At 38.4% G+C, this 25312-nt stretch overlaps 1 protein-coding gene across 7 annotated transcripts in view; it reads right to left on the bottom strand.

The window, feature by feature from the left end:
• brsk2b (BR serine/threonine kinase 2b) overlaps positions 1-25312 on the bottom strand; it is a 168441-nt gene that overhangs the window by 69277 nt on the left and 73852 nt on the right. For all 7 annotated transcript variants that reach the window (XM_067437457.1, XM_067437458.1, XM_067437459.1 and 4 more), the window contains exon 2: positions 11466-11560. In XM_067437457.1, the coding sequence (XP_067293558.1) occupies positions 11466-11560 (95 nt within the window). The remainder of the gene's footprint in view (positions 1-11465; positions 11561-25312) is intronic.

The following is a 25312-nucleotide window of genomic DNA, read 5'->3' as shown; positions in this document are numbered from 1 at the left end:
ATGACCGTTTTAAGCCCAAGTGCAAGATTATGCCACCCAGCTGCATCGACAGAAAGTCAGTGTTATTTTTGAAATATTTATATACTATTACAATATTTAATAATATTTTGATAAACTTTTATTTTAAAATAGAACTTCCTATGAAAGTCAATGGGCCCCATCAACTGTTCGGTAACCGACATTCTTTAAAATTTCTTCTTTTGGTTTCAGAATTTATATTCAGAATTGTATACAGGTTTGGAACATTATGATCGAGTAAATGATGGCAATTTTCATTTTTGGGTGAATTATCTCTTTAACAACAATGGAAATCTGACAAATAATCTGAAAAACACAATCCGTAAGACCAACGTTTCAGCAAAATAATGATGATTATATTCTGGCATTTATTAAATAGTCATAAGCCAGGCTGATATGGTTTATAATTGCTTCCAGATCATTCTTAAGCCCTAAGCATAGACCACTTAAACTTTCCTTAAAACAGAGCGCTAACGGTAACCTTTCAAGAAAGGTCAGCAATCTGTTATTAGGCTATAAAACTAAAACCTGTTTTTTATGTAGACAGGTGTGAAACCATTTTTTAAGTAGACAGATCTGCTAGTCAACGTCACAAAGACATCTTTCACCTTCACATCCTCTCAGGGCGTCTGTGCAATCATAATCATGGAACACAGGTGTCCACGTCAATTGATTTATCTGTCATTGTAGGCAGCAATGGACATGGACCACAGTTATAAATCTCACATAATGGACATTTTCTCTACTGCTACTGTCTCAGTTCAGCCATAATGACTTTGGCAAGGAAGGAAAGAGGGTTAAAGGTCACTCCAGGGACCAAATGAAAAGGTAACGGCGTTCCTTTATCTTCTACTTCCTGATTCCGCTGGGCCTTCTCCGTTTGATCAAATGATCCGTCAAAGCTGATAGACCCAGCATCAGACAGAGAATAGGAGTGTGGAAAAACATGATTGTGAGCTAAAACAGTAAACATGTCCCATAAAGTTGACATATTATCCTTAACAATGCACTGTTATCTATCTATTAACTCTTACAAGCAATATATAAACACTACCATTCAAAAATCTAAGGGTTTTTTTTTTGTAAAGAAAGAAAGAAATTCATACTTTTAATCAGCAAGGATTTATTTGATTGTTCAAAACTGAACGCACAGATTAAAAGATCAGTTCAAAAGATTTACATTTTTTAAATAATTCAGTTTTTGCCATCATAAAATACAATATAATTTTAAATTATATTGAAATGTAAAACAGAAATGTTAAATTGTACTATATTTCACAATATGCAGTCTTAGGGAGCACAAGTGACTTCTTTTAGAAACATTTTTAAAATCTACCCAGCCACAAACTTGTGAACTGTACTTGAAATCTGGCTGATAATATAAGAGAGGCTCTATTATGCTCTGACATTTTTACAGCAATTAGGATTTTTGAAAAGTAAAAGAAGTGACAATGACTTATAGAGCTTAACATTTAGTTCTAACCCTCAACAGCCAAAATCATTCCTAATTAAGCACCACCCACACGACTGTTCACAAAACTGTTCACAAATAACATTATAAAAACTACTGTATTACAACTATACATTATTAAATATAAACCCATGCAATCACCGCATTATAAGGTACATTTTTTAAAAATAATTATTACACTGCTCTGTGAAATGCTCGACTAACACGCATTCCAGCGGTATGTTATTCCCAGATAACAACCGCCAAAAATGAATAACACACCACTCATCTGGGTACTATGTGTTATCTTGACCGGTCCTACTTATATGCTTAATGTGTCACTCCGCTGTCATCAACCGTCTTGTGGCATCGTGTGACTGAAACACTTGACCACCACGGGTTACAATGAAAGAAGACTTCAAGGTGTTTTACTCATGATTTACTCACCCTCGAGTCATATAGGTGTATATGACATTCTTTTTTCAGACTAATAAAATCAAAGTTATATTTAAAAATTCCTGGCTAATCCAAGCTTTTTAATGCCAGTAGATGTAGTTGATTATGTTTTTGAAACCCACAAAAAATGCATCTGTCTGTCAAATAACGTGCTCCACACGGCTCCGGGGTGAATAAAGGCATTTCGTCCGGTCGCATTCCGTATTTAATTTATGGGAAAAGTGTTGAAAGTGCCTCTGGTCGTAACGTATGCATCTTGAATTGCGAGAAGGCACTTTCAACACTTTTTCCATGGAAGGCAATCGGCTGGAGCTTTAAGTTTTAAATATGGACATTTTTCATACACAAACGCAGTGATTCGCTTCAGAAGCCCCCAGAGGTCCGTGGAGCACATTTTTTGATGGACAGATGCATTTTTTATGGACTTAAAAAACAAAGCTACATCTACTGCCAAAGCTTGAATTAGCCAGGACTTTTAAAATATAAATCAGATTTTATTCATCTGAAAGAAGAATGTCATATATACACCTTTAATGACTTGAGGGTGAGTAAATCATGGGCTATTTTTCATTTATGGATGAACTATCCTTTCAGCATTTCAACATATATGGTAAAAAAATTAAAAGAAATCTTCAGCAATAGATCAAGGTTTAAAGCAGTTTGGAACAGTTTTTCTTCACAGAAGCTTTGCGTAAGAGCAAATAAAATATTTAAACTTGAGACAATATTTTGTGTCTAATTAACTTGGGACAAGTAACTGTTATGTAATAAGCGGGATAATGGACACCCAGCCGGTTGTTATCGCAGAATCAACCCCTTCAGAGTGATGCAAGGTCCTGATCACTCTGTTGGGGTTTATTCTGTGATAACAACCGGCTATTATCCCTTACTTAAAACTTTATAACTGACCATTGGCAGTGGATCCTAAAGACTTACATTGCATTGTCAATTTATTTATTTAGTACGTAACTTGATAAATCCCATCATACAATGTAGTATACACTTAAAGTAAACTATGTTAGGTTTCATTTTTGATAAACTGACTGGACATTATCCTTGGCTAACAGGTAAGGATTGACTAAACAAATGCTGCCTGGTCAAGGAAGGAGTGACTCATAAAACATACAGGGAGTGCAGAATTATTAGGCAAATGAGTATTTTGACCACATCATCCTCGTTATGCATGTTGTCTTACTCCAAGCTGTATAGGCTGGAAAGCCTACTACCAATTAAGCATATTAGGTGATGTGCATCTCTGTAATGAGAAGGGGTGTGGTCTAATGACATCAACACCCTATATCAGGTGTGCATAATTATTAGGCAACTTCCTTTCTTTTGGCAAAATGGGTCAAAAGAAGGACTTGACAGGCTCAGAAAAGTCAAAAATAGTGAGATATATTGCAGAGGGATGCAGCAGTCTTAAAATAGCCAAGCTTCTGAAGCGTGATCATCGAACAATCAAGCGTTTCATTCAAAATAGTCAACCGGGTCGCAAGAAGCGTGTGGAAAAACCAAGGTGCAAAATAACTGCCCGTAAACTGAGAAAAGTCAAGCGTGCAGCTGCAAGATGCCACTTGCCACCAGTTTGGCCATATTTCAGAGCTGCAACATCACTGGAGTGCCCAAAAGCACAAGGTGTGCAATACTCAGAGACATGGCCAAGGTAAGAAAGGCAGAAAGTCGACCACCACTGAACAAGACACACAAGCTGAAACGTCAAGACTGGGCCAAGAAATATCGCAAGACGGATTTTTCTAAGGTTTTATGGACTGATGAAATGAGAGTGAGTCTTGATGGGCCCGTGGCTGGATTGGTAAAGGGCATAGAGCACCAGTCTGACTCCAGACGCCAGCAAGGTGGAGGTGGAGTACTGGTTTGGGCTGGTATCATCAAAGATGAGCTTGTGGGGCCTTTTCGGGTTGAGGATGGAGTCAAGCTCAACTCCCAGTCCTACTGCCAGTTTCTGGAAGACACTTTCTTCAAGCAGTGGTACAGGAAGAAGTCTGCATCCTTCAAGAAAAACATAATTTTCATGCAGGACAAAGCTCCATCACACGCGTCCAAGTACTCCACAGCATGGCTGGCAAGAAAGGGTATAAAAGAAGAAAATCTAATGATATGGCCTCCTTGTTCACCTGATCTGAACCCCATTGAGAACCTGTGGTCCGTCATCAAATGTGCGATTTACAAGGAGGGAAAACAGTACACCTTTCTGAACAGTGTCTGGGAGGCTGTGGTTGCTGCTGCACGCAATGTTGATGGTGAACAGATCAAAACACTGACAGAATCCATGGATGGCAGGCTTTTGAGTGTCCTTGCAAAGAAAGGTGGCTATATTGGTCACTGATTTGTTTTTGTTTGGTTTTTGAATGTCAGAAATGTATATTTGTGAATGTTGAGATGTTATATTGGTTTCACTGGTAAAAATAAATAATTGAAATGGGTATAAATTTGTTTTTTGTTAAGTTGCCTAATAATTATGCACAGTTATAGTCACCTGCACACACAGATATCCTCCTAAAATAGCTAAAACTAAAAACTAAAACTTCCAAAAATATTCAGCTTTGATATTAATGAGTTTTTTGTGTTCATTGAGAACATGGTTGTTGTTCAATAATAAAATTAATCCTCAAAAATACAACTTGCCTAATAATTCTGCACTCCCTGTATATTTATCAATATCACACTACTACTCTATCACAAGTTTCTTTAGGACAGGTGGATCATTCCTGTAATTAGTGTGCTTTAAAAATAAATAATGATAAGTAATCAACAACCTGTACAGATTCCTCGCTTCAGTATGATAGAAAGGCTCAATAGATGAAAGCACCCAGAGCCTGAGACAGACAGAATATAAATCACAAAAATATATGGCATAAATATAAGACATAAATCTTTTGAGTGTATGTCCTACTGAAAAAGATAATCTGTATATAAAATAATCACAAATTCAAATGATTCATCTTGAGTTTCAACTGAACCTTGCAGCTCAAAAAAAAAAAAAAAAAAAGACTCACACAAAGTCAACCCACATATCGTCAATAAAAAAATTAGTCCATTCAATGTAGGGGGGAATTAAATAAATTACAGAGACCCAAGTGTAAATTAAATCTCCATCTGTTGCCGTAGCAAATGACCAGCCCTCAACCACTATTTTGAACAGCTTGATGACTTTCATACTGTGCCAGACAACACTCAAGCTTGCACCTACCATGCTGCGGATTGAACATAATAACTATAGGGTACATGTGGTCAGTGACGCAAGAAGACCTCCAATGTACTGCTGAGATCATTTGAGAAGGAAGTGCACATGAAATTGAGAAAAGATCTAAATACATACTTTAGTATAGGATTAGCACACATTAATGTCAAGTATAAAAGGATTTGGAACATCATGAAAATGACTTAAAGACAATTTTAACTTAAAGGAATGAAAATTCTGTCATTACTCACCCGTGTGTCATTCCATTGCATTAGAAGAAGATATTTTGAATAATTCTGAATAATTCAGTTTTGACAGTTTTGTGTTCCACAGAATAAAATAGTCAAACAAATATGGTTTGAAATGACACAAGGGTGAGCAAATGAAAATATTTGTTTTAATTTTTGGGTAAACAATCCCTTTAATGTAGTAGGATAGCTATGGTTGAATTAAACATGAACAGTAATACAGATACAAATTTACTCAAATGTAGTCATATCATAAATTCAAATGCATGAATGTGGGTATTTTGGTCATTTGTTTAAAATCTGATGTTTAAAATCAGATCACACAGATATGGAAGATTTTCCACACTCTGTGTGTATTAAAGAGACACGGCAGAGAGGGATTGTAACTGAACGTATAAGAGCTACTAGCTACTAACAATACAGTGCTCGTTTGGGTCATCAATAAACTCAAACCTTATAAAATCAGCTTGGCATCTTCAAAGACTTATATATGCAAATTAGACGAAGATGCACCGGGCCGGAGGGAAGCGTGTGACAGCCATTTATTTTGTTTTGTGTCCCACTCCGTGCATGCGGTGAGAGAAACATCTCCCTCGCAAACACAACAATCTACCCGCAGAGCGCGAGAGAAGATGAATGATCCATAATCATTTAGAGGAGAAGAGAGAGAAACGTATATATAGAGAAAATGACACTGCTGTCATCAATGGCAGGATAACAAGATTAGGGTCAGCCATCATTCATCAGCCATTCAATCTGCCTCTATTTCTGCCTCTGTGCTGGACTGCAAATATCATCTTTTATTCCCGCCTTGCTATATCCCCTTCCTGCTTTTTTTCAGATTTTCTCTATCATTACAAGTACAGAAGCTGGGCTGCTGTCTGCAAAATATAGGAAGCTCCTTTTTATATACGTTTCATTATGTATACAACGTATTTCATTTCAGATAACCAAGGATGTAAACATGCATTTAGCACAGAGAAAGTGGGAAATTCAAAAATACAGTAAAATATTATTACAATTTAAAATAATTGTCTTCTATTTGTCTTCTATATTGTAAAATGTAATGTTTTCCTGTGATGCAAAGTTGAATTTTCATCATCATAACTCCAGTCTTCATTGTCACATGATCCTTTAGAAATCATTCTAATATGCTGATGGTGCTCTAGAAACATTGACACAAACTAACATTTTGTCAATTTTGAAACCTTGTGCCTCTTATTATTGTAGATACAGTGATATTTTTTCTGAGATGCTTTGATGAATAGAACATTCAAAAGAACAGCATTTATGCGGAATATGTTTTAGTAACGTTAGAAATGTCTTGTCTTTCACTTTTAATCAATCGAAAGTGTCCTTGCTGTATAAAAGTTAAAATCTTACTGACCCCAAACTGAATGGTAACACACAAAAAAAATCCTCAGAGCTCAAGCAAGCATAACTTGGATTCTGCCTTGAGATCTCTGCCTTCCTGCCTCAGTGAGCACATCATTAAGATCTTCATCTATCCCTCTTTTCCAGGACTAAAGTGCCAGTGAATGTGGATTAAACAAACACCATCTTAAATCACTTCAGTGCAGCTCCATTAAAGAGGCAGTGGTTCATTTGACTGCGAGATCATGGATTGAGCGAACACCATGGGGGGCAGAGCAGGATAAGTCATACCCAGATGTGGAACTGTGCCTCTGTGTAGAGCGTCACAGATCATCAACTCTTCCGGAGCATCGGTGTGAAGAGCTGACTCCATATCTCACTCAGCAAAGTGTCAGCACCACACAAACACTAAAGTACTTCAGGTCAGCAAGAGCTAGAGCGCAGCTCTCGAGATTAGAAATACAGTCTCGACCTGCTGGCCTGGGGACTAGTGTAAGAGAGCATGAGGGACATTTGACAAAACAGCCTCTTGTCTATTCAAGTCAGTGTGGCAATGACACTGAACATTTTACATTTGTACATCGTGTTTTATGCCTAGCAAACATAAATGTTTGGTTTTCTGTAATTCTACTGATTTGACTGGTTTTCTTACTGTGCAAAATAAATTTAAAAAAAAGAAGTTTTACATAGATTGGTAAAATAAGGGCTGGGAGATATGGCCCCCAAAAAAGATCACAATATAATATTTTTCTATATCAGTCGATATCGATAAATATCAAGATAAATGTAAAATCTTTATTTCTTTAAAGTTTAAAATGTATTGAAAAATACAAACCAAATTAGGAACATACTCAATCGGTTTCCTGCAGAAAATTTAATAAATGTGTAATACTGTATGTAATAATAGTAACATTAAAAATAATTTAACATTATATAGCCTTTCAGGACCTCAAGATTGCTTTACAAAGAAAAAGGAAAAAGCAAATAAAGAACCAGAACCAAAGAGTTAGCAACCAGAAACATCAGAAAAACTAAGTAAATAAGTGAGATTTTTTAAATATCTGGATGAGTGATTTTTTTCAGATGTTTTAGAAGATTGTTCCAAAGTTGTCAAAGACCGTTGATCATCTAAAGCAGGGGGTCCAAACCTGATCCTGGATGGCCACTGTCCAATCAAGCCAATCCACTTTCCAATCCAGCCAATGAAGGTCTCACTAGGCATATTAGAAACTTCCAGGCAGTTGTGTTGAGGCAAGTTGGAGATAAACTCTGCAGGACAGTGACCCTCCAGGAGCAGGAATGGACACTCCTGAACTAAAGTATCTTTTTTTGTTTTTGTTTTTTTAAATAATGCAAATGTTTGATGCTGCTAGAGGTGCAGAAATCGCTCACTTCTCCAATATAGTTAAGTTGAACTATGTAGTCAAAGTTTTTTTCCACTGTCACTGCGTTACATATAGTGTGTGTACACTGGCACTCATCCACAGCTTGAGTAATCTCTCCTCTGCAGGGGTGCAACACGTCCCTCCTTCTCCTCAGCAGTCAGTCTCCTGGGCAACACTGGGCTTGGTTTCAGAAATGTTAGCTTTCCCCTCGGGACCCGTCTGGATTCGACACTGCACGCTGAGAGAAACTTTCACTCCCACCATCCCTAGGGCCATTTACCATTAACCACCCAAGACTTGATTAAACCAAAGAGTGATACCTTTCTGAAATGTTTACTGGGATCCACCCTGCAGTGTCAAGAGGCAGTCATTCATTAGGAGGGAGTGATGTTTAATGCATGGTTTGTCATAAATAGTTTTGAGTAGCCTGCCTCAAGGGAAACTGAAAGATAAGCACACTATTTAGCATTTTAAAACAGCTTTTCCGCAAAATGGCACCAGACTGGAGTGGAAACACAGTGGAATAAGCTTTACCATTGTTTAACGAGCTCTATTTCCAATATAATGTATTTAATTAAAAGGATCACCTATGCGATATAATGAATGCACACACACCCTCATCTTCCCTTTGAAGACTATGTTGCCCAGAGGCATCTGCACCACATTCTCTGAGGAAAAGTAGGCCGAGGTCACCTACTGACATAACCCTCATTAGTGTGACCGCAAAGTAAGTCAAAGAGCTTTTCTTTTCATGTCTCAAAATGTCAGAGACGACTTCATTAGTTCAGGAGGGGCCAGGCAGGGGCCGTGGAGTTCTCTGCGAGGAGCATGTTCTCAAATGCCAGGCTTCTGTTCTGTGCGTGCCACGACCTAACACACAACACCGCCTCTCCCTGGGAGTAGACATGAACACACGCACACACACACTAACAGACACTCTGGACTGCACACACAAATAAAACCTGACGCGCACAACCTGGGCTCTGGGATGAGCACACATGCACGCTCTTACTTGTACTATGTCCCAGCGAGCACACACTGACAGGAGGTACCGAACCCCTGCTTTCAACATACAAACACGCATGCTCTTACACACACTGACAGCTGCACACCGGCTCCACGCTATGCAAATGCCAACCAACGTGAGATTCGCTGGAGGCTGAGGAAAGAGAAGAAGGAGGAAAACAACAGAATGACAGGTGACCTCCTGCCGACTGTCTAAAATTATGCTAATGAAGTCATTATTGTTTATTTATTCCTTCATGACTGTGGCAAGGGTGAACTCCAGGAGGAACGTAGACTGGGAGACCAATGACTGGGAGACTATCCAATGAGTTGAACTGAAAATGAAGTCTAGTTAAAGCCAGTGAATCGAGGTGGAATCATGGGAAATTACACCATAGAGAAGATTAGTCATGACATTGGGACTAGAACAGCAGGTTGTTGTCTCGCTCTTTTGCCTCCGCTGTCGATCTCGTCATTCAGAAAAAAAATCTCAGATACACTGAGGTGGGCATGCAACATCTGAAGCTGTTTTTACTATAAGCATATAATTTCACCCCCCCCCCCCACCTCCCTCCTTAAGCCAATCATGTCAAGTTGCCATGACAACACCCCTTGAGAGAAGCTAAAATAAGCAGGAGACAATAGATTGAGTTACGGGGTGACCTTCAGAGGAACACGACTAACTATTAGTCATGGAGGCGGCTTTACTCAGACTCTACGTTAGGATCAGATGGCATCTGTTTGTTTTCTAAATGACACCGCTTGATGAGGAAAGTAAAGTACTACAATGAGAAACACAAAAACATGCCTCCACAATCAGACTCCCATAAGGCCTGGGTCTATTTCCTGCAGAGAAGCAATTTCCACCGCAGTCCAAACACCTATGTGTGAGCAGGGGGGTCTGGGGACTGCATGTGGACCGGATGACTGTATAGCCCTCTCTCACATCCAATTACAACGAGGAACCAATCAGCTCATCTAAATTACTACTGCCCCACAATCCACCAGGAGTTAATGAGCCATTAACCATTTAATGAAATCCATATGATGCTGGATGGACATTGAGAGGAAATCACACTGATTGGGTCAAAAGTTGAGGTGCTCTGCAGGGTTTTTATGTTAAAGCTCACTCAATTCATGAAGCAAAATGGCAACATCAGCATCATCTTAGGCACATCTTGTCCCTTTATTATAAAAAAAAGTCAATTATTCACCCTGTAAAGCAAGAAAAAACTGCTGACTTTCAGATAATGTTATAATAAACACATAGGTGTGTGCATATCCAACATATTTGTAAAGCAAAACAAAAAAAAGACTTCTGGGATGCAACCAATGACAGTCTCCTTGCCCATAACAATGTTGGTCCATCCTGTAAATATTATTGACCTGCCAAACATAGATGAGTGTTTGTCAAAATTGCAATAAATTATTTGTGAAAGCATCAGTAACAAACCAATTTAGTAATGTGTTTCATCGTAATCGGTATCCCCCCCAAAAGATTTGTTCATAAAAATGTGCTATATTTAAGCATATCTAATAGTCAAATCAAGTGCATCTGGTTATTCCTGAATCTGGAAATAGATTACTCTATTGAAGAGTTTACTCTATATTATCGGATTACTCTATATTACTCTTAAGAAAGAAAAACATTGTTCATTTTTTCAGTCCCTGAGCCATGTTATAACACATGGGATCAATTAGCATGACTGTGTAAACATGACTGTGACATTTCCAGACACAATTCATTCTTCGTGAATTTCTCTCCAGCATTTGGCTTTCAACAAACATTGAGATATGTATATATACATATCATGAGATATGTATAACACGCCACTTTCACAAGAAGACGTACCAATTCAAAAATTACAGATAACTTAAACTGCTAATCAATGTCCAGTTTAATGGTATATGTCTCACTTCTTACAAATTACTGAAAAAGGGTAAAAGAATGAGGGTAATCCTTTTATATACTCAAACAATCCCCTGACGGCAGTTCAGCAGCACAGTGACAGATGCCTGTTTGTGCTCAAAAGGCTCTTTCATGTTTTGTTGCTGTAGCAAAAACCTTGGCATAATTAGGACAGAAATGGTGCTAACTTTCCCTTTCAGGAAAGGAAAAAAAAATGTATTGTATTGTGACAGAATAAGCTTTGTGGGAAATCTAAATAAATTTAAATCCTCAAACTATCCCACCACAGTGTAAATGTAATGTAAGTGACAGATTCGGTACAAGCAGCCATCTTTAATTGACAACTTCCAATTACATTATAATTCAGAGCAGAGAGACAGACTGGTTTACTTAAGTTATCTCAAGAAGTACATCTTACCTTCATCAACACAGACTCGCTGAGTTTCTCCCGGTTTACAATTTTTATGGCAACTTTCTGACATGTGACACAGTGGATCCCCAGCTTCACGAGGCCTGGAGTGAGAGAAAAATAAAGAGAAGAGGGAAAAGAAATTCTGTCAAACAAGCATAAAAAGTACATCAACCTAAAAACACTTAGATGATAAAAGGCTGATCCCAGCGTGAGTTTCATTTTGACAAAATGAGAATTCTCTCTCTAAAGCCCCCCGGTATCCATAATGTGACAACCAGGGGCACTTTTCATGTGGCAAAGTAAATGTCAGAGAACATAGATAAACACAAACAAGGCCAGATCAGAGTCGAATCCCCCTCAATGGCTTTTTGTCATATCGACGATAAAAGACTGTCACTACGCTCAAAGGCTGACACGGGCACGTATATATATCAGAAACCATATTTGGCTAAATGCCACGACTGTGCATGCCTTTATTACCCGCATACATTTTTCAGCATGGCTCTGCATATCAAACTGTTGATTTCCCTGAAGGTTTACACAGGGGGCAGAGGGGATATAAAGACCTGACAGGTCCCTGGATCTCTTTTATATGTATGTCGTTAAAGCCCAAATGACATCTTGCGCCACTTTCACAACATGTCATTGATGTTGTATCACAGGAGAGGACGCTCAGCAGACGCAATCTACACCCTCACGCCGGGCTAGAGGGTGAAGCGGAGAGCATCCGGGGACCAGATGAATATTTCATCTTGCCGTAATTGCCTTGCGCCGAGTTTAACACACACAGACATGTGTAAAATGCCATACGGCGGCTATTGCAATTGTAAGTCTCCGCCAGAACTTACTAGGAAGACAAAAGCCTGTAGCCGAATGCAAAAAGATATTGTTTTTGCTTACACAGTAAGAAAGCCACTCAAGTTTTCTGTAGCCAATGTCAAGACTGATTTAAAGACTAGCATGGTATGTTGTGTGTTGGATACTGGTGACTAGCATGGGATGTTTCTATGCTAGTGTCACTACCAGGCTTCTCAACTACCTAAACCAGCAAGACTTCCTCGATCAACCAGCTTCAACAAAACCTGCCAAATTCTGCTGGTAAACATGCTGGTCCATAAACTAGATCAACACTAACCAGTCTGAAGGTTGATGACATATTAGACAATCCACGACAAAGAAAAAGGAAAATCTTCTAAAAGGAAAGAAATATCTTGTTTAAAGCATGTGTCAAGTCTTTGTAGACATCTGAAAACCCTTTACCTCAAAAGTGACCTAATGTAAATCTTTTCAGATTTTTGCAATTGTTCTTTGAGGATTCAAGCCACATGACATATATAAAAAATTAGGTCATCACAGAATTGTGTATGAATTCCATTGGTAATAAAAAAAAAAAAAAATACCAGCATGATCAGTGACTGAGAGACGAGAGTTCAAGTCTTCACTCCACTGGGTTGTAATTATAAATGAAGGAAGGTCAAAATCATCTCTGAAGATGCTGAAGCTCCCATGTCAAAGGGAACTTCAAATCTCCACTAATTCCCCTAAAAAACATCAATCTTTCTAATCATTAAACCATATTATGCCAAATCTCTCTCGTAAATTGGTGCAAAGGAAACCATGGAAACCTACATGAGCACAACTAATCAAAGGAAGGCTAAAGTGAGGCTAGCACACTTCAGTCAGTGTTCTGTGCAAAAAAAAAACACATTAACATGAATGAGTCAACAACGTTCAAGTCTCTGAAGCAAGTAAACAAGCAGAGTTCTCGTCATTTCCAGAGAAAAACAACACTTGCCCATAAGAGATTTCTCAAATAACACTTGACACACAACTGAAAAAAAGTAAGGTCACTGAGCTGCAAAGGAGGCGTGAGTGAATAAAACGTCTGCAAGCAATGGAAATAGCAGAAAGATAGAAACCAAATTCTGAACCCACTTTATATTTGGTGGCCTTAACTACTATGTACTAGCAGTTAAATTAGTAAGGAATAATTGATGACAAGCCGTTGAATTATTAGAAAAATAATGCACACCCGAGGTGGTGATGTGGTCATGATGCAAAGCGGAGTATTCTGCTTATACTGCGGTTACCACACCTCAAGACATCGATCTGATTATATATTTAAAGGGATTCGTCTGGTTTTTGTGAGTAGGGTTACTCTTCCACGTCTCATCCAATGGCTCTTTTGCTGGTTCCGAAACGTGATTTTTAAGCTGGTAACGTTGGCTTGAGCCGTTGATAGCATTCTACTTCTACTGTCTGCAGATATTAATGAAGTTATTAGAAAGAGAGCGAGAGCGACAGCCACAGACAGAGAGAGAAAGAGAGAGAGAGAGAGAGAGAGAGAGAGAGAGAGAGAGAGAGAGAGAGAGAGAGAGAGAGAGAGAGAGAGGGAGGGAGGGTTTTGTGTGAATTAGCCTACCTTTGTGCATCTCTAAACAGCACTGTTATTAGATAACTAGTGAAAAAATGTCATGTGTAGCCTTTAAGTTGCTTTATGTTGTTGTTGTTTTTAGTCCTGTAATTTCCATTATTACTGTTAACTATGCAAAGTGATATGGAACTGTAATGCGGTCAAGAGAGCTACCTGGAACTGTTTGCTGTTCGTTTCCCAGAAAATAATTGCACACCTCAGAACATTTTATACAATGCACTTAATGTGTAAATACATGCTTTTACATTGTACTTACATTTTTTTAATTACCTGCAATTAATTACATCTGTAATTATTTGCTGTTACATTCATAATTACACTGTTGACACTTCCCTTACCACTAACCCTACCCTTAAACTTACTCATACCGCCACACCTGTCTCTAACGTTAGCTGTATCCCACCTCAATAACAGCAAATGTGTGTTGCAATAGAATATGAACACAATAAATACATTGTACTTTTGATGTAAGTACATAGTAGTTGAGGCCACCTAATATAAAGTGGGACCCAACATTTTAGGAAAAAAGAACAAACCGTAATATAGAGAGTTAAATGAGTTGGAAGTGGTAATTGACAAATTAAGTTCCTAACTATAGCAAAGAGTTTGTTCACATATGTACACTCTTAAAAATAAAGGTTCCAGGGTTAGGGTTTGTGGACAGAATATACAGTTTGTTCAGTGTATGTTTAAATGATTTATGGAAAGTCCCCATAAAATGTGTGCGTTTGTTTGTGTGTGTGTGTGTGTGTGTGTGTGTGTGTGTGTGTGTGTGTGTGTGTGTGTGTGTGTGTGTGTGTGTGTGTGTGTGTGTGTGTGTGTGTGTGTGGGTGGGTGTGTGTGTACTTACATTTATCATACATTGTGGGAACCAGCCAGGGGTCCCCACAATGTAAATGGATTTATAAACATACTAAATCATATATTTTTTGAAAATGTAAAAATGTAGAATGTTTCCTGTGATGGGTAGAAGGTACAGTTTGTACAGTGTAAAATCCATTATGCCTATGGAAAGTCCCCAAAATTCACAAAAACCTAACGTGTGTGTGTGTGTGTGTGTGTGTGTGTGTGTGTGTGTGTGTGTGTGTGTGTGTGTGTGTGTGTGTGTGTGTGTGTGTGTGTGTGTGTGTGTGTGTGTGTGTGTGTGTGTGTGTAATGTATTTGTACACATTTTAAGGAACACATCTTGTGAATGCAATAAATACAATTAAAGGTTTATTAAGTCATTTTCATCAACATTTTCCGATGTACCATGACCTGATCTAAAGTGCAAACTATTTACTCCTAACTAACCAGTTTAACATCTCCAATACAACTGGTTTAAAATACTGTACATTTTTATATGGTTATTAAGTTGTTAACAAAGCATAAAAAAATATGTCTACCTATTATTATGAGCTAATTAAACAATATTTGTGTTAATTACATTGACAATGAATTTAGAACCTACTACTGGTATATAGCCAATTAAAATATTAACAGTATACAGACTACAATATGAATTAAAGGTGCACTATGCAACTTTCTGTCCACTGGAGGGCGCCTATTCTAAACAAAGGCGTAGTTTGATGACGCCAAGTGTGAGCGCAGTATCTTGGTACATGTGGTCTTCACCTCGGAGGAAGTGGAAAATAGGCCGGTGGAAAATAGGACTCGGACAGAAATCATGTTCATGGATGCGGTTATTAACTTTACTGTAGTGTAAAGCAGAGCAGGACCGAGTGTTGTGGAGCTGAGCAAAGCTGCTGGAGCGATTGTTATACAAGCACACGGCTCGCGAGCACCAGGACTTTTATTATGACGGGACGGGACACAGCGCTTCTGCAGAATAAAACCGAGGGTAACGCAGATATGACGCGATTGACAGGCGATTAATTTTACTGCAAAAATACTACATAGTGCACCTTTAACTGTAAGCTAAAAGTTTATTTGCTTTAAATACCACTAATTAAATTAAAAGTATTTTCTTCCCGATTTTGTAACATATATCCGATTAAACCGAGATATATGAGTCACCCCGAGACTCCACTCTCTATTTATATTTACTCTTTACATAGTAGTAAACTGAACTAGGGCAGCTTTGATAGGCTAACACATACACAGCAGCATGATATCATGTTCTCATAGCTGCACAGTGGAACTGCATCCCCGAAGGCTCAGCATGTGTCCTCAGAGGCTTCCCTCATCCCCCCGCCGCAGGGGCTCAACCGATCAATAAATGGGAGTTCATCAGTTAGAGTGAATTGCCTGCTGGTGACCTTCAGCAATAACATGCATCAGTAATCACCAGGGTTTCTCACATCAACCACCACTCTGTGTCAGATCTTCTCTGCTGCATGTAGACGCAAACACACACAGACAATACTTGCTTTCCCCACATAGTCTCTGGCTTCACGTTTTCTCTGTAATCCCCACATTGCCCCAAAGAAAAACACAATAGCGTTTCTTATTAACTACTCTGTGTCTCTAATACAAGAAATGAATCGCACGGTAGGCCTTGAGACCCGTTTATTTTGCCGGGACTCCTTACTTTTTCTTATTAAAGAGCATGTAGCAAGAGACTTGGCAGTAAAGTTGAGCACACAAAAGATAACCATATATCTTGCCAAGGCCCTGTAGTCCCACTCAGATCTATTTTTGATTAATGTATAGCAGCAACAGAGCTCCAGTATAAAAACTCCATAATTACACAATGACTGAAACAAATGGAGCCTGTTTGAGGCTAAATGGAAAAGACTACTTGTGCATATTTTTTATGCATGTTCCTGATACAGGTACTACAGTATGTGAATAGTTTTGTGATAACGGAATGTTAGATACTTTTTGAAAACCATCTGTAAATTGATTGTTGGTAAGGAACACATGACCTTAATTAAAATAAGCCGTCATAGTTCTGAATTTTTGTTTGTTTGTTGTTGTTTTAGAGTATTATTTGTTATTTATCATGGGTACTTAATACACACACTCCAATCTATTTTATAGTATTTCATTCTAGTGAACATCACACACACACACACACACACACACACACACACACACACACACACACACACACACACGTAGTGTTTACATGTTTTATGGGGACTTCCCATAGGCGTAATGGTTTTTATACTGTACAAACCGTATTTTCTATCCCCTTACACTGCCCCTGCCCCTAAACCTACCCATCACAGGAAACATTCTGCATTTTTACTTTCTCAAAAAAACTCCTTGTGTGATTTATAAGATGTTTTCCTCATGGAGACCAAAAAATGTCCCCACAAGGACAAGGATTTCAGATATTGCCATCTTTGTGCCATCTTTCATAACATTCATACATATGCACTGATGTACAACTTCAAATTTGGTTCAATTTGTAATTTGGGACTTGCTCTCAAAGCAATAAATAAATAATATAATATATATTTTATATTGGTGTTCGATGTATTTATCAACTGACCAACAAAATCCCAAATCAGACCCTGGTATTTACAGATCGGATCTTGGCATTGAGAATATCATGCAGGAATTCAGCTCAAATAAAAGTAACATGGACCTGACCTGGATCAATACATCACAAAGATAATTTATCAAAAAGATCATGTTCAATTATTAATATGATCCCTTTCCTGCCAACCACTCCCACCACAGCCACTTTTTAAAGTGATGTCTATGTAATAATAGAAACTGCAATTTTCCTTTGCAAATGGAAGTATGTTACTGTTTCAAACATCTGGCCTTCCACATCCACATTCACCCATTGAGTTCTGACTCTAAACACAGTCAGTCAAAAGTGTCTGACAGTGACGCAGGGCAGGTGTGAAACACAGAGATCTGATGAGCGCTTGTGTTCTCTGACAGGCTGTTTAGAGCAGGTCAGCAGGAGTATCTTCAGCGGCGATGAGCGCTAACCACTGAAAACAATAACACAAACTGCTCTGATGACAGCAAGTAACTCATAAACCCTAGGAGGCAGGCACCATCTTTTATGTTTGTTTTATTTTCCTCATCTCCTTCACTGTGAAAATCCTTCAATTAATCCTTTTATAGTTTCTGCCTATAAGGGGAATGGTGGTCTTGAGATCACCACCCACACTTTCACCACTGCTCTTCTCTCTGTCTTGTAACTAGCAGCGCTCTGCATTCATTTAGAGGGCTGTTTTTAGCATTTGCAGCTTAGGCCCCATTGAGCAGCTGGATGGAGATAAACGAGTCACTTTGCATTTCAAATCGCTAATTGCTCATGCAGGTTCCAGTGGTCCAGATCGTCCTGGGTCTCTTCTCTTAGTGCGCTGAACACCTGGAACCTTCTGACAGACACTCAAACCTATGAATTGAACTGTAAATTACTCTGCAAAGATTTCTACAAACGATTGGAATAAAAAAAGAAGTTATACCCCTCACTAAGGACATGAGGGTTTCAAGAGCTGATGCTGTGTAAGTAAAAATAAAGTAGTAACATTTTTTGAAAAATCAGAATACTGCCAGTAGAAGACAATTTTGCATTAAAAATTAAACAAGCACCTCTGTTGCTTAGATACTCATGGCAGAGTATGGAAACACCACATACTCAAACAAAACTGTTAAGGAAACTAATGAGTGCCTCTACATTCTTTGTAAATTGTACATACAGTGGGGCAAAAGAGTATTTAGTCAACCACCAATTGTGCAAGTTCTCAGACTTTAAAAGATGAGAGAGGGCTGTAGTTGTCATCATAGTTACACTTCAACTATGAGAGACAGAATGAGAGAAAAAAAATCTAGAAAATCACATGTTTAAAGATTGTATTTGCTAATGGTGGAAAATAAGTATTTGGTCAATAACAAACGTTAATCTCAATACATTTTTCTGTTGCTGGTGGTTTGGCCCATTCCTCGCCAAACCATGCAGTTCCATGCAGATCTCCTCTAGAGCAGTAATGTTTTAGGGGCTGTCACTGGGCAACACAGATTTTCAACTCCCTCCAAAGATTTTCTATGGGGTTGAGATCTGGAGACTGGCTAGGCCACTGCAGGACCTTGAAACGCTTCTTACGAAGCCACTCCTTTGTTGCCCAGGCGGTGTGTTTGGGATCATTGTCATACTGAAAGACCCAGCCACGTTTTATCTTCAATACTCTTGCTGATGGAAGGAGGTCTTTACTCAAAATCTCACGATACATAGCCCCATTTATTCTTTCCTTTACACAGATAAGTCGTCCTGATCCCTTTGCAGAAAAACAGACCCAAAGCATAATATTTCCACCACCTTCACAGTAGGTATGGTGCAACTCAGCATTCTTTCTCCTCCAAACACGACAAGTTGAGTTTTTACTTGGGGTGACCCCTAATAGTCGAAGATTTGATGCATCGATATGCAGGACCGGATTCGACCACCGATCTCATGGTCGAATGTTCGCGTGTGTTAAGAAACGAGGATCATACCATTTTGGCAATATGGGGGTGCTCAGTATTAGTGTTATAAAGACGTGTCGCGCCTTTAAAATCGAAAACATATACACCGACGGCGGCATTCGACGCCTGTCAGCGGCGATTAAATGTATATTTCCCTCAAATCGTGAATGTACATACTGATTTCAACCTGTGCTACAAGATACACTCATTGTGCAGCTCTTCTGGCAGAAGTCTATTCAAAATTTAACTCACGCGTATATAATGTTCAAGTCTGCCTGGTGTGAGATGCTGAGACACGGCGCTGAGCTTCAGTCCGGTGTGCGACCCCATTTAGGCACAATCGACTTAAGGACGGGCATATAAACACACTCAAAGTGTTCTTTTCCTCTCTAGGCGGGTATTTTTTAGGTTTATTTATCAAAATGTTCTTTTATATATTTGTGTGATGTTCTGTGTTTCGCGGCTTTTAAATGTTAAGAGAGAACCGTGAGAACGGTTAATTTACGAATGTGTAGTGTAGCCTAGTTTTGATCTCTTTATTAAAAGTGGTGGTTGTGTGCCGTGTGTAAAGAAAAATAAAAATAGTCTTAGCCTCCTGCTGACTAGTGTCCTGCCCTTCGTTTATATTTTATTTTTTTTAAGGTCTATGGTTTACACACACATAGATGATTCGACTATCGGTCGATCATAGAGAGATTCGAAAATTCTGATTCGAATGTGTAAATCCTTAGGTCGAGGACACCCCTAGTTTTTACCAAAAAGTATTTTGGTTTCATTTGACCATATGACATTCTCCCAATCTTCTTCTGGATAATCCAAATGCTCTCTACCAAACTTCTGAGGAGTCCGGACATGTACTGGCTTAAGCAAGGGGAGACATCTGGCACTGCAGGATTTGAGTCCCTGGCAGCATAGTGCGTTACTGATGGTAGCCTGTTACTTTGGTCCCAGCTCTCAGCAGGTCATTCACTAAGTCTCCACGTGTGGTTCTGGTAATTTTGCTCACTGTTCTTGTGATAATTTTGTCCCCACAGGATGAGATCTTGCGTCTCTATATGTCTTCTATTTTCTAATAATTGCTCCCACAGTTGATTTATTCAGACCAAGCTGCTTACCTATTTCAGATTCAGTCTTCCCAGCCTGGTGCAGGTCTACAATTTTGTTTTGGGTGTCCTTTGACAGCTCTTGGCCATAGTGGAGTTTGGAGTCTGACTGTTTGAGGTTGTGGACAGGTTCAAACAGGTACCATTAGGTGCCATTGTAGGGGACCGAATATTTATTTTCTACCATAATTTGCAAATTAATTCTTTAAAAATCAGAGAATGTGATTGTCTGGATTTTTTTCCCTTCAAGTGCACCTATGATGAAAATTACAGGCCTCTCTCATCTTTTTAAGTGGGAGAACTTGCACAATGGGTGGCTGACTAAATACTTTTTTGCCCCACTGTATATTTCAAATAAACATTCTTTTGAATGTTCTATTCTTATCAGAATCATATAAAAAATATATGGCAGTTTACACAAACATATTAAGCTGTTAAATAGTTTACAACAATAATTTCTGAATTGCGGACAAAATATCCCAACAGAGATAGTGAAAAATTTGAATATGGAACTGTGGGAACCACTAAGAAATCAGATTCTCAGTACAAAACTATAGAATTCAGTCAGTGTAAAGTCCACACAACGATTTAAAAGAAAATATGTGTGTTTTCCAGGTGACTGCCTTTTAGAGAGAAGCCATTTGGAAATTTCTCAGTGTGCCATCTGTGCCTGTCAAAATGATGATTGATGATCCACAAATCTGAATATGAATATATATATGAAAGTATGGAAATTAAGATGGTTATGGCAAAAGTGAAGTTACTTTTAATAGCAGTACATTTGAGATGAAGCTACATGAGACACAAGGGAACTATCCCCATGAGGGATTCAATAAGCAAGGGATCACTCTCTTTCTCCTGTGACTCTTCTCTGTGAGCATGTAATGTAAATTGTAGCATTTATCAAGCATCATTGAAACAATCTGAGATGCCATCTGCTAATTGCAAACATAGAGATATAATAAAAGTCCCCTCAGGCAGACAGACTGAAACACACTCTCTACCAATCATGTCCGTCGTGTTGTACTCGGAGCAGTATGGAGTGTTAATGGCCTGAATGTCGACTCACCGTGAAGGTGGTGAAGGGGCAAAATAAAAGCCTTTCTTTCTTTTTAGAAATGTGAAGATTATAATTTTAGAATAGCACATTAATCCAGTTAAAAATAAGAAGTTTAAAGCATAATATTTGTAATTTGTGGTTTATCTTTGTGGTGTAAATTAGTTAATTTGACTAGAAAACACAGAAATAGATTGAAACCTAAAATATTAAAAATGCAATTTTCATAAAATGTTTAACCTTTTCAAAATCCTAAAAAGGTTTTTCTACTGAATACCACTGTAATGTATGTGAGAGAGCTTTTCTCTTAGCTTGCACATCCCCATCATTGAGATTAATGTGTTGAATGTGAAGGATACAGAGTGGAACAACTTTACTTCTTTTGCTCAAAAGCTAAGAGCAACAAATTTAGCAGAACTGTGCACTGTTCACTCAATTGCACAGCAAGACTGTAGCGAAACAGAGTTTGTGTGCTGCTGATGTGCATAGTGCTTTCAGCGAATGGTTTGTCAGAGCTTGCAAGCACAGATTAATAGTATTTATAGCTGCTAATGTAAAAAAAAAAAAAAAAAGGTTGTGTGACTTTAACTATTGTTTACATATGAAAATATAGAAATGAATGTATCTAAATGAAATACATACACCTCGAGTTATAGCCCTTTACCTCAGTCTGTCATTACATCCTGCTCTGAATAGTAGCATAAATTAATTTCCTCCTGCATTATTATCAATGGACGGACGCCAAATGTAACTAATTTAGTTGAACTTAACAATAAACATCAATATTTAAAACTTTATTTTATTGTGTAACATTATCTCAGAGATGCGATTGTCAACGTTGCCGGTGCTGTCAGTCATGAAATTATTGAGCAGCACACATTCCAGATTAATCATAGGACTGATTTAATTTTATTTTTAATGTTATTTTGTTTATTTTTGCATTATATTACCAGCCATTTGTATCTACAGTATGCTAATCCAATCACTGCACTCAAACACGGACAAAACAGGACTAGTTTACAAATTTAAAGGAAGTGTTTGTAAGATTGTGGCCGAAACTGGTACTGCAATCACTTTCAAATGACTGTAGAGCGGTGCATCCCCCTCCCCCTCCCCCCTGACTCGAGGATGCCAGATAAGCTGCCGGAACATTTGAAGCTGCAGCTGTGGTAAGTAGAGCAGATCTGGCAACCCGGTTGCTGAAACACTACTGACTTTGTGATTGGTAGATAGGTGGAGGGCGGAGCTTCAGGCCAAAACACAACATGTCAACATCAGCTGAGGGCTGCAACAACAACTTTTAAATGACAATATCCTGGCCAATCTTCCGCTGTCATTGATAGAAGTGTTTGAAATTAACATGATTTCTTAATGTCTAGTGACATATCAGGGCCATTTTATGATAATTGAAATACATTTCTTACATACAGTTCCTTTAACCCCCCTGAAACAGACATTAGTCGTAATTAATATTTCATGTGATATGTTGTTTGTATTGTAAGCAGTTCCGCAAAAAAAACAAGGGGATCACTCTATCACGAAACATGCATCGGAAAAGTACCCTTTTTCTTTTTTTGACAATCCTCAATTAATGATTGTAAACTGAGGTTGGTGTCTTTAGAAGAAGGATCTGTGCTGAATTTTATACAAATAAATCACAACAATCCCATTGATACAGGCTGCAGTGGAACATTTGTTTGAAGTTTTGAATGCAGACGTGAGATAAAGTCCTACTGCTCACATGCCAGATTACACATCTCTAATCCAATGTAGGTTGCTGACCCCTGCGCTATTTGATGGTTATGCTAATTTGTTTTAGAACAAAATGAGAAGTAAAGATGCAAAACGGACTGTTAGGTGAATGTAACTGCTATAGTGCCATGCTGCTACGTCTAAATGTTTGGATGGCAGTCAAGTGTACTCATTTTCAAATTAATCAATGAACTTGAGTCTCAAGGCTTATTTCGGGCTCATGTCCAAAACCAGTCCCAAAGCTTCTACATGGGATCTCTGGAAGGGAAATGGATTGGACAACAGACATGTCTCCAGCTGCCCCTCCCTGAAGCACATGCTCCATGAGCATCTTGGGCCAGATTCAAATAAAGGGGCTGCGTGCCAACGGCATTAAACATGTGTTTATTGCTCCTAATGAAAGCCAAGGGGAGACAAATAAATCCTCGAAGGCTAAGCTGTTATTGCTGCCTCCTGGTGGGCTGTGAAAGTGACCCAGACATCACAGAGAAGTGGACGCCGATGGATAAAACAATAGACAAAAAAAATGTTTTAAATGTTATTGTTCCTGTCCCTAATCCAATCCTTAATAACAATCAAATCTAAGAGCAAACCCAATGCCAAATCCCAAAACCCAATTGTAAAATTGGCACTAGCCAACCAGAAGCATGTGAAGCACAATGCCGAAGTGTTTTGGGGAGGCTTATTGGGCTTTGGTGGGGGGTTGCATTATACTGGTCACCATTGTAGAAGGCTGTTAACATCTCTCTCAAGCATCGGCTGATTTGAGTGCGGCAGCAGTGATGGCTCGCTCATTACCCCACTGCCTACTGTATATTAACAGTCAAGCGTGGGGATTTCTGCCTCTCAACACATCATCTGCTCGCGCTCTCACACTCCCACTCGCCTCTGTGCTTTGCTCTCTTTGCTTTCTTCCTTTTGATCCCCTCTCCTCTTAATTCATTACAGATAAAGGAGCCTCCACAATGGATCTGTCGGGTTTGGATAAAGACAATAGAGGAGCAAGGTGGAGGGAAACCAATGGTCCAGTTATTGTACAAAAGGCACTCCAATGAATACCGGTCACGGCTCTACAAGGACTAGCATCTGTTCTGCATTCGAGAAACAATCAATTAACCAATCAAAAGTCATGAAACGGATAGTTCACCCAACATTTTTAATTCTGTCAAAATGTACTGTGTACATAATTTAAAACTCGGGTGAATATTTTGATGAATGAATATATTTGTACATATAAGCAAAGTTATTTGTCCTTCTTTGATGGAAAGGATACAAAAGAGGATATTATTATGTACAATTTTTTTACTTTTTGGCTTTAAGGTGAAAGCCAATGCACTTCCAAAATATAAACAAGGCCCGCTTTTAATGATTTCCAACATGCTACATTCCACAAAATTAATTCTGCACGTTTGTGTCACACGATTGAGGACTCTGAGAGGGAAATTAACGTCCTTCGCTTATTTCAGCTGAAGAGCTATTGACCCCCTCCGTTCCCTTTTCTTATTTACTGTTATGACAGCTGGCTGTCACTCCTCTTTCCTCGACCTCAGCCAATCATGTCATCCCGTTGAAGCTGTTACAGCCAATGGGCTATTGATTAACTGTCTTTGTTACTTCTCAGATGAGATTTAGGACGCTGCGATCGGGATCACTTCGGCAGAGGAGGACCGGCAGCAGCAATAAAGATTTATTGTTTTACATATAATTTAGTTAACGCATTTATCATGCAGACGAGCTAAAACCTGTCCTGAAAAGTGATAAAAAGAGTGAATTCATTTTCATGATGGAATACAAATATAAAATAAATCGCCCTTACTGATTCACAGTAACATTAACAAATCTTTTTCAACCCTGACAAAATTTAACACAATGGTACTTCAATAGTGTTTTTGGACATTGGAATTGTTTTGATATATATATATATATATATATATATATATATATATATATATATATATATATATATATATATATATATATATATATATATATAATTTGTTTGTTTGTTTTTTTCCGTTTTTTTCCCATTATACTGTAATGTGGTAAAAACCAGGATATAAGTTGATAACACTTTCCAATAATATTTAAATGGTTTAAATTAATTAATGCATTAGGCATTATAAACTAACATTTG

Source organism: Pseudorasbora parva, chromosome 1 (assembly GCF_024679245.1).
Source record: "Pseudorasbora parva isolate DD20220531a chromosome 1, ASM2467924v1, whole genome shotgun sequence".
Taxonomy (NCBI): domain Eukaryota; kingdom Metazoa; phylum Chordata; class Actinopteri; order Cypriniformes; family Gobionidae; genus Pseudorasbora; species Pseudorasbora parva.
The sequence above is the reverse complement of the archived record's forward strand: the minus strand, read 5'-3'. Positions and strand labels throughout refer to the sequence as shown.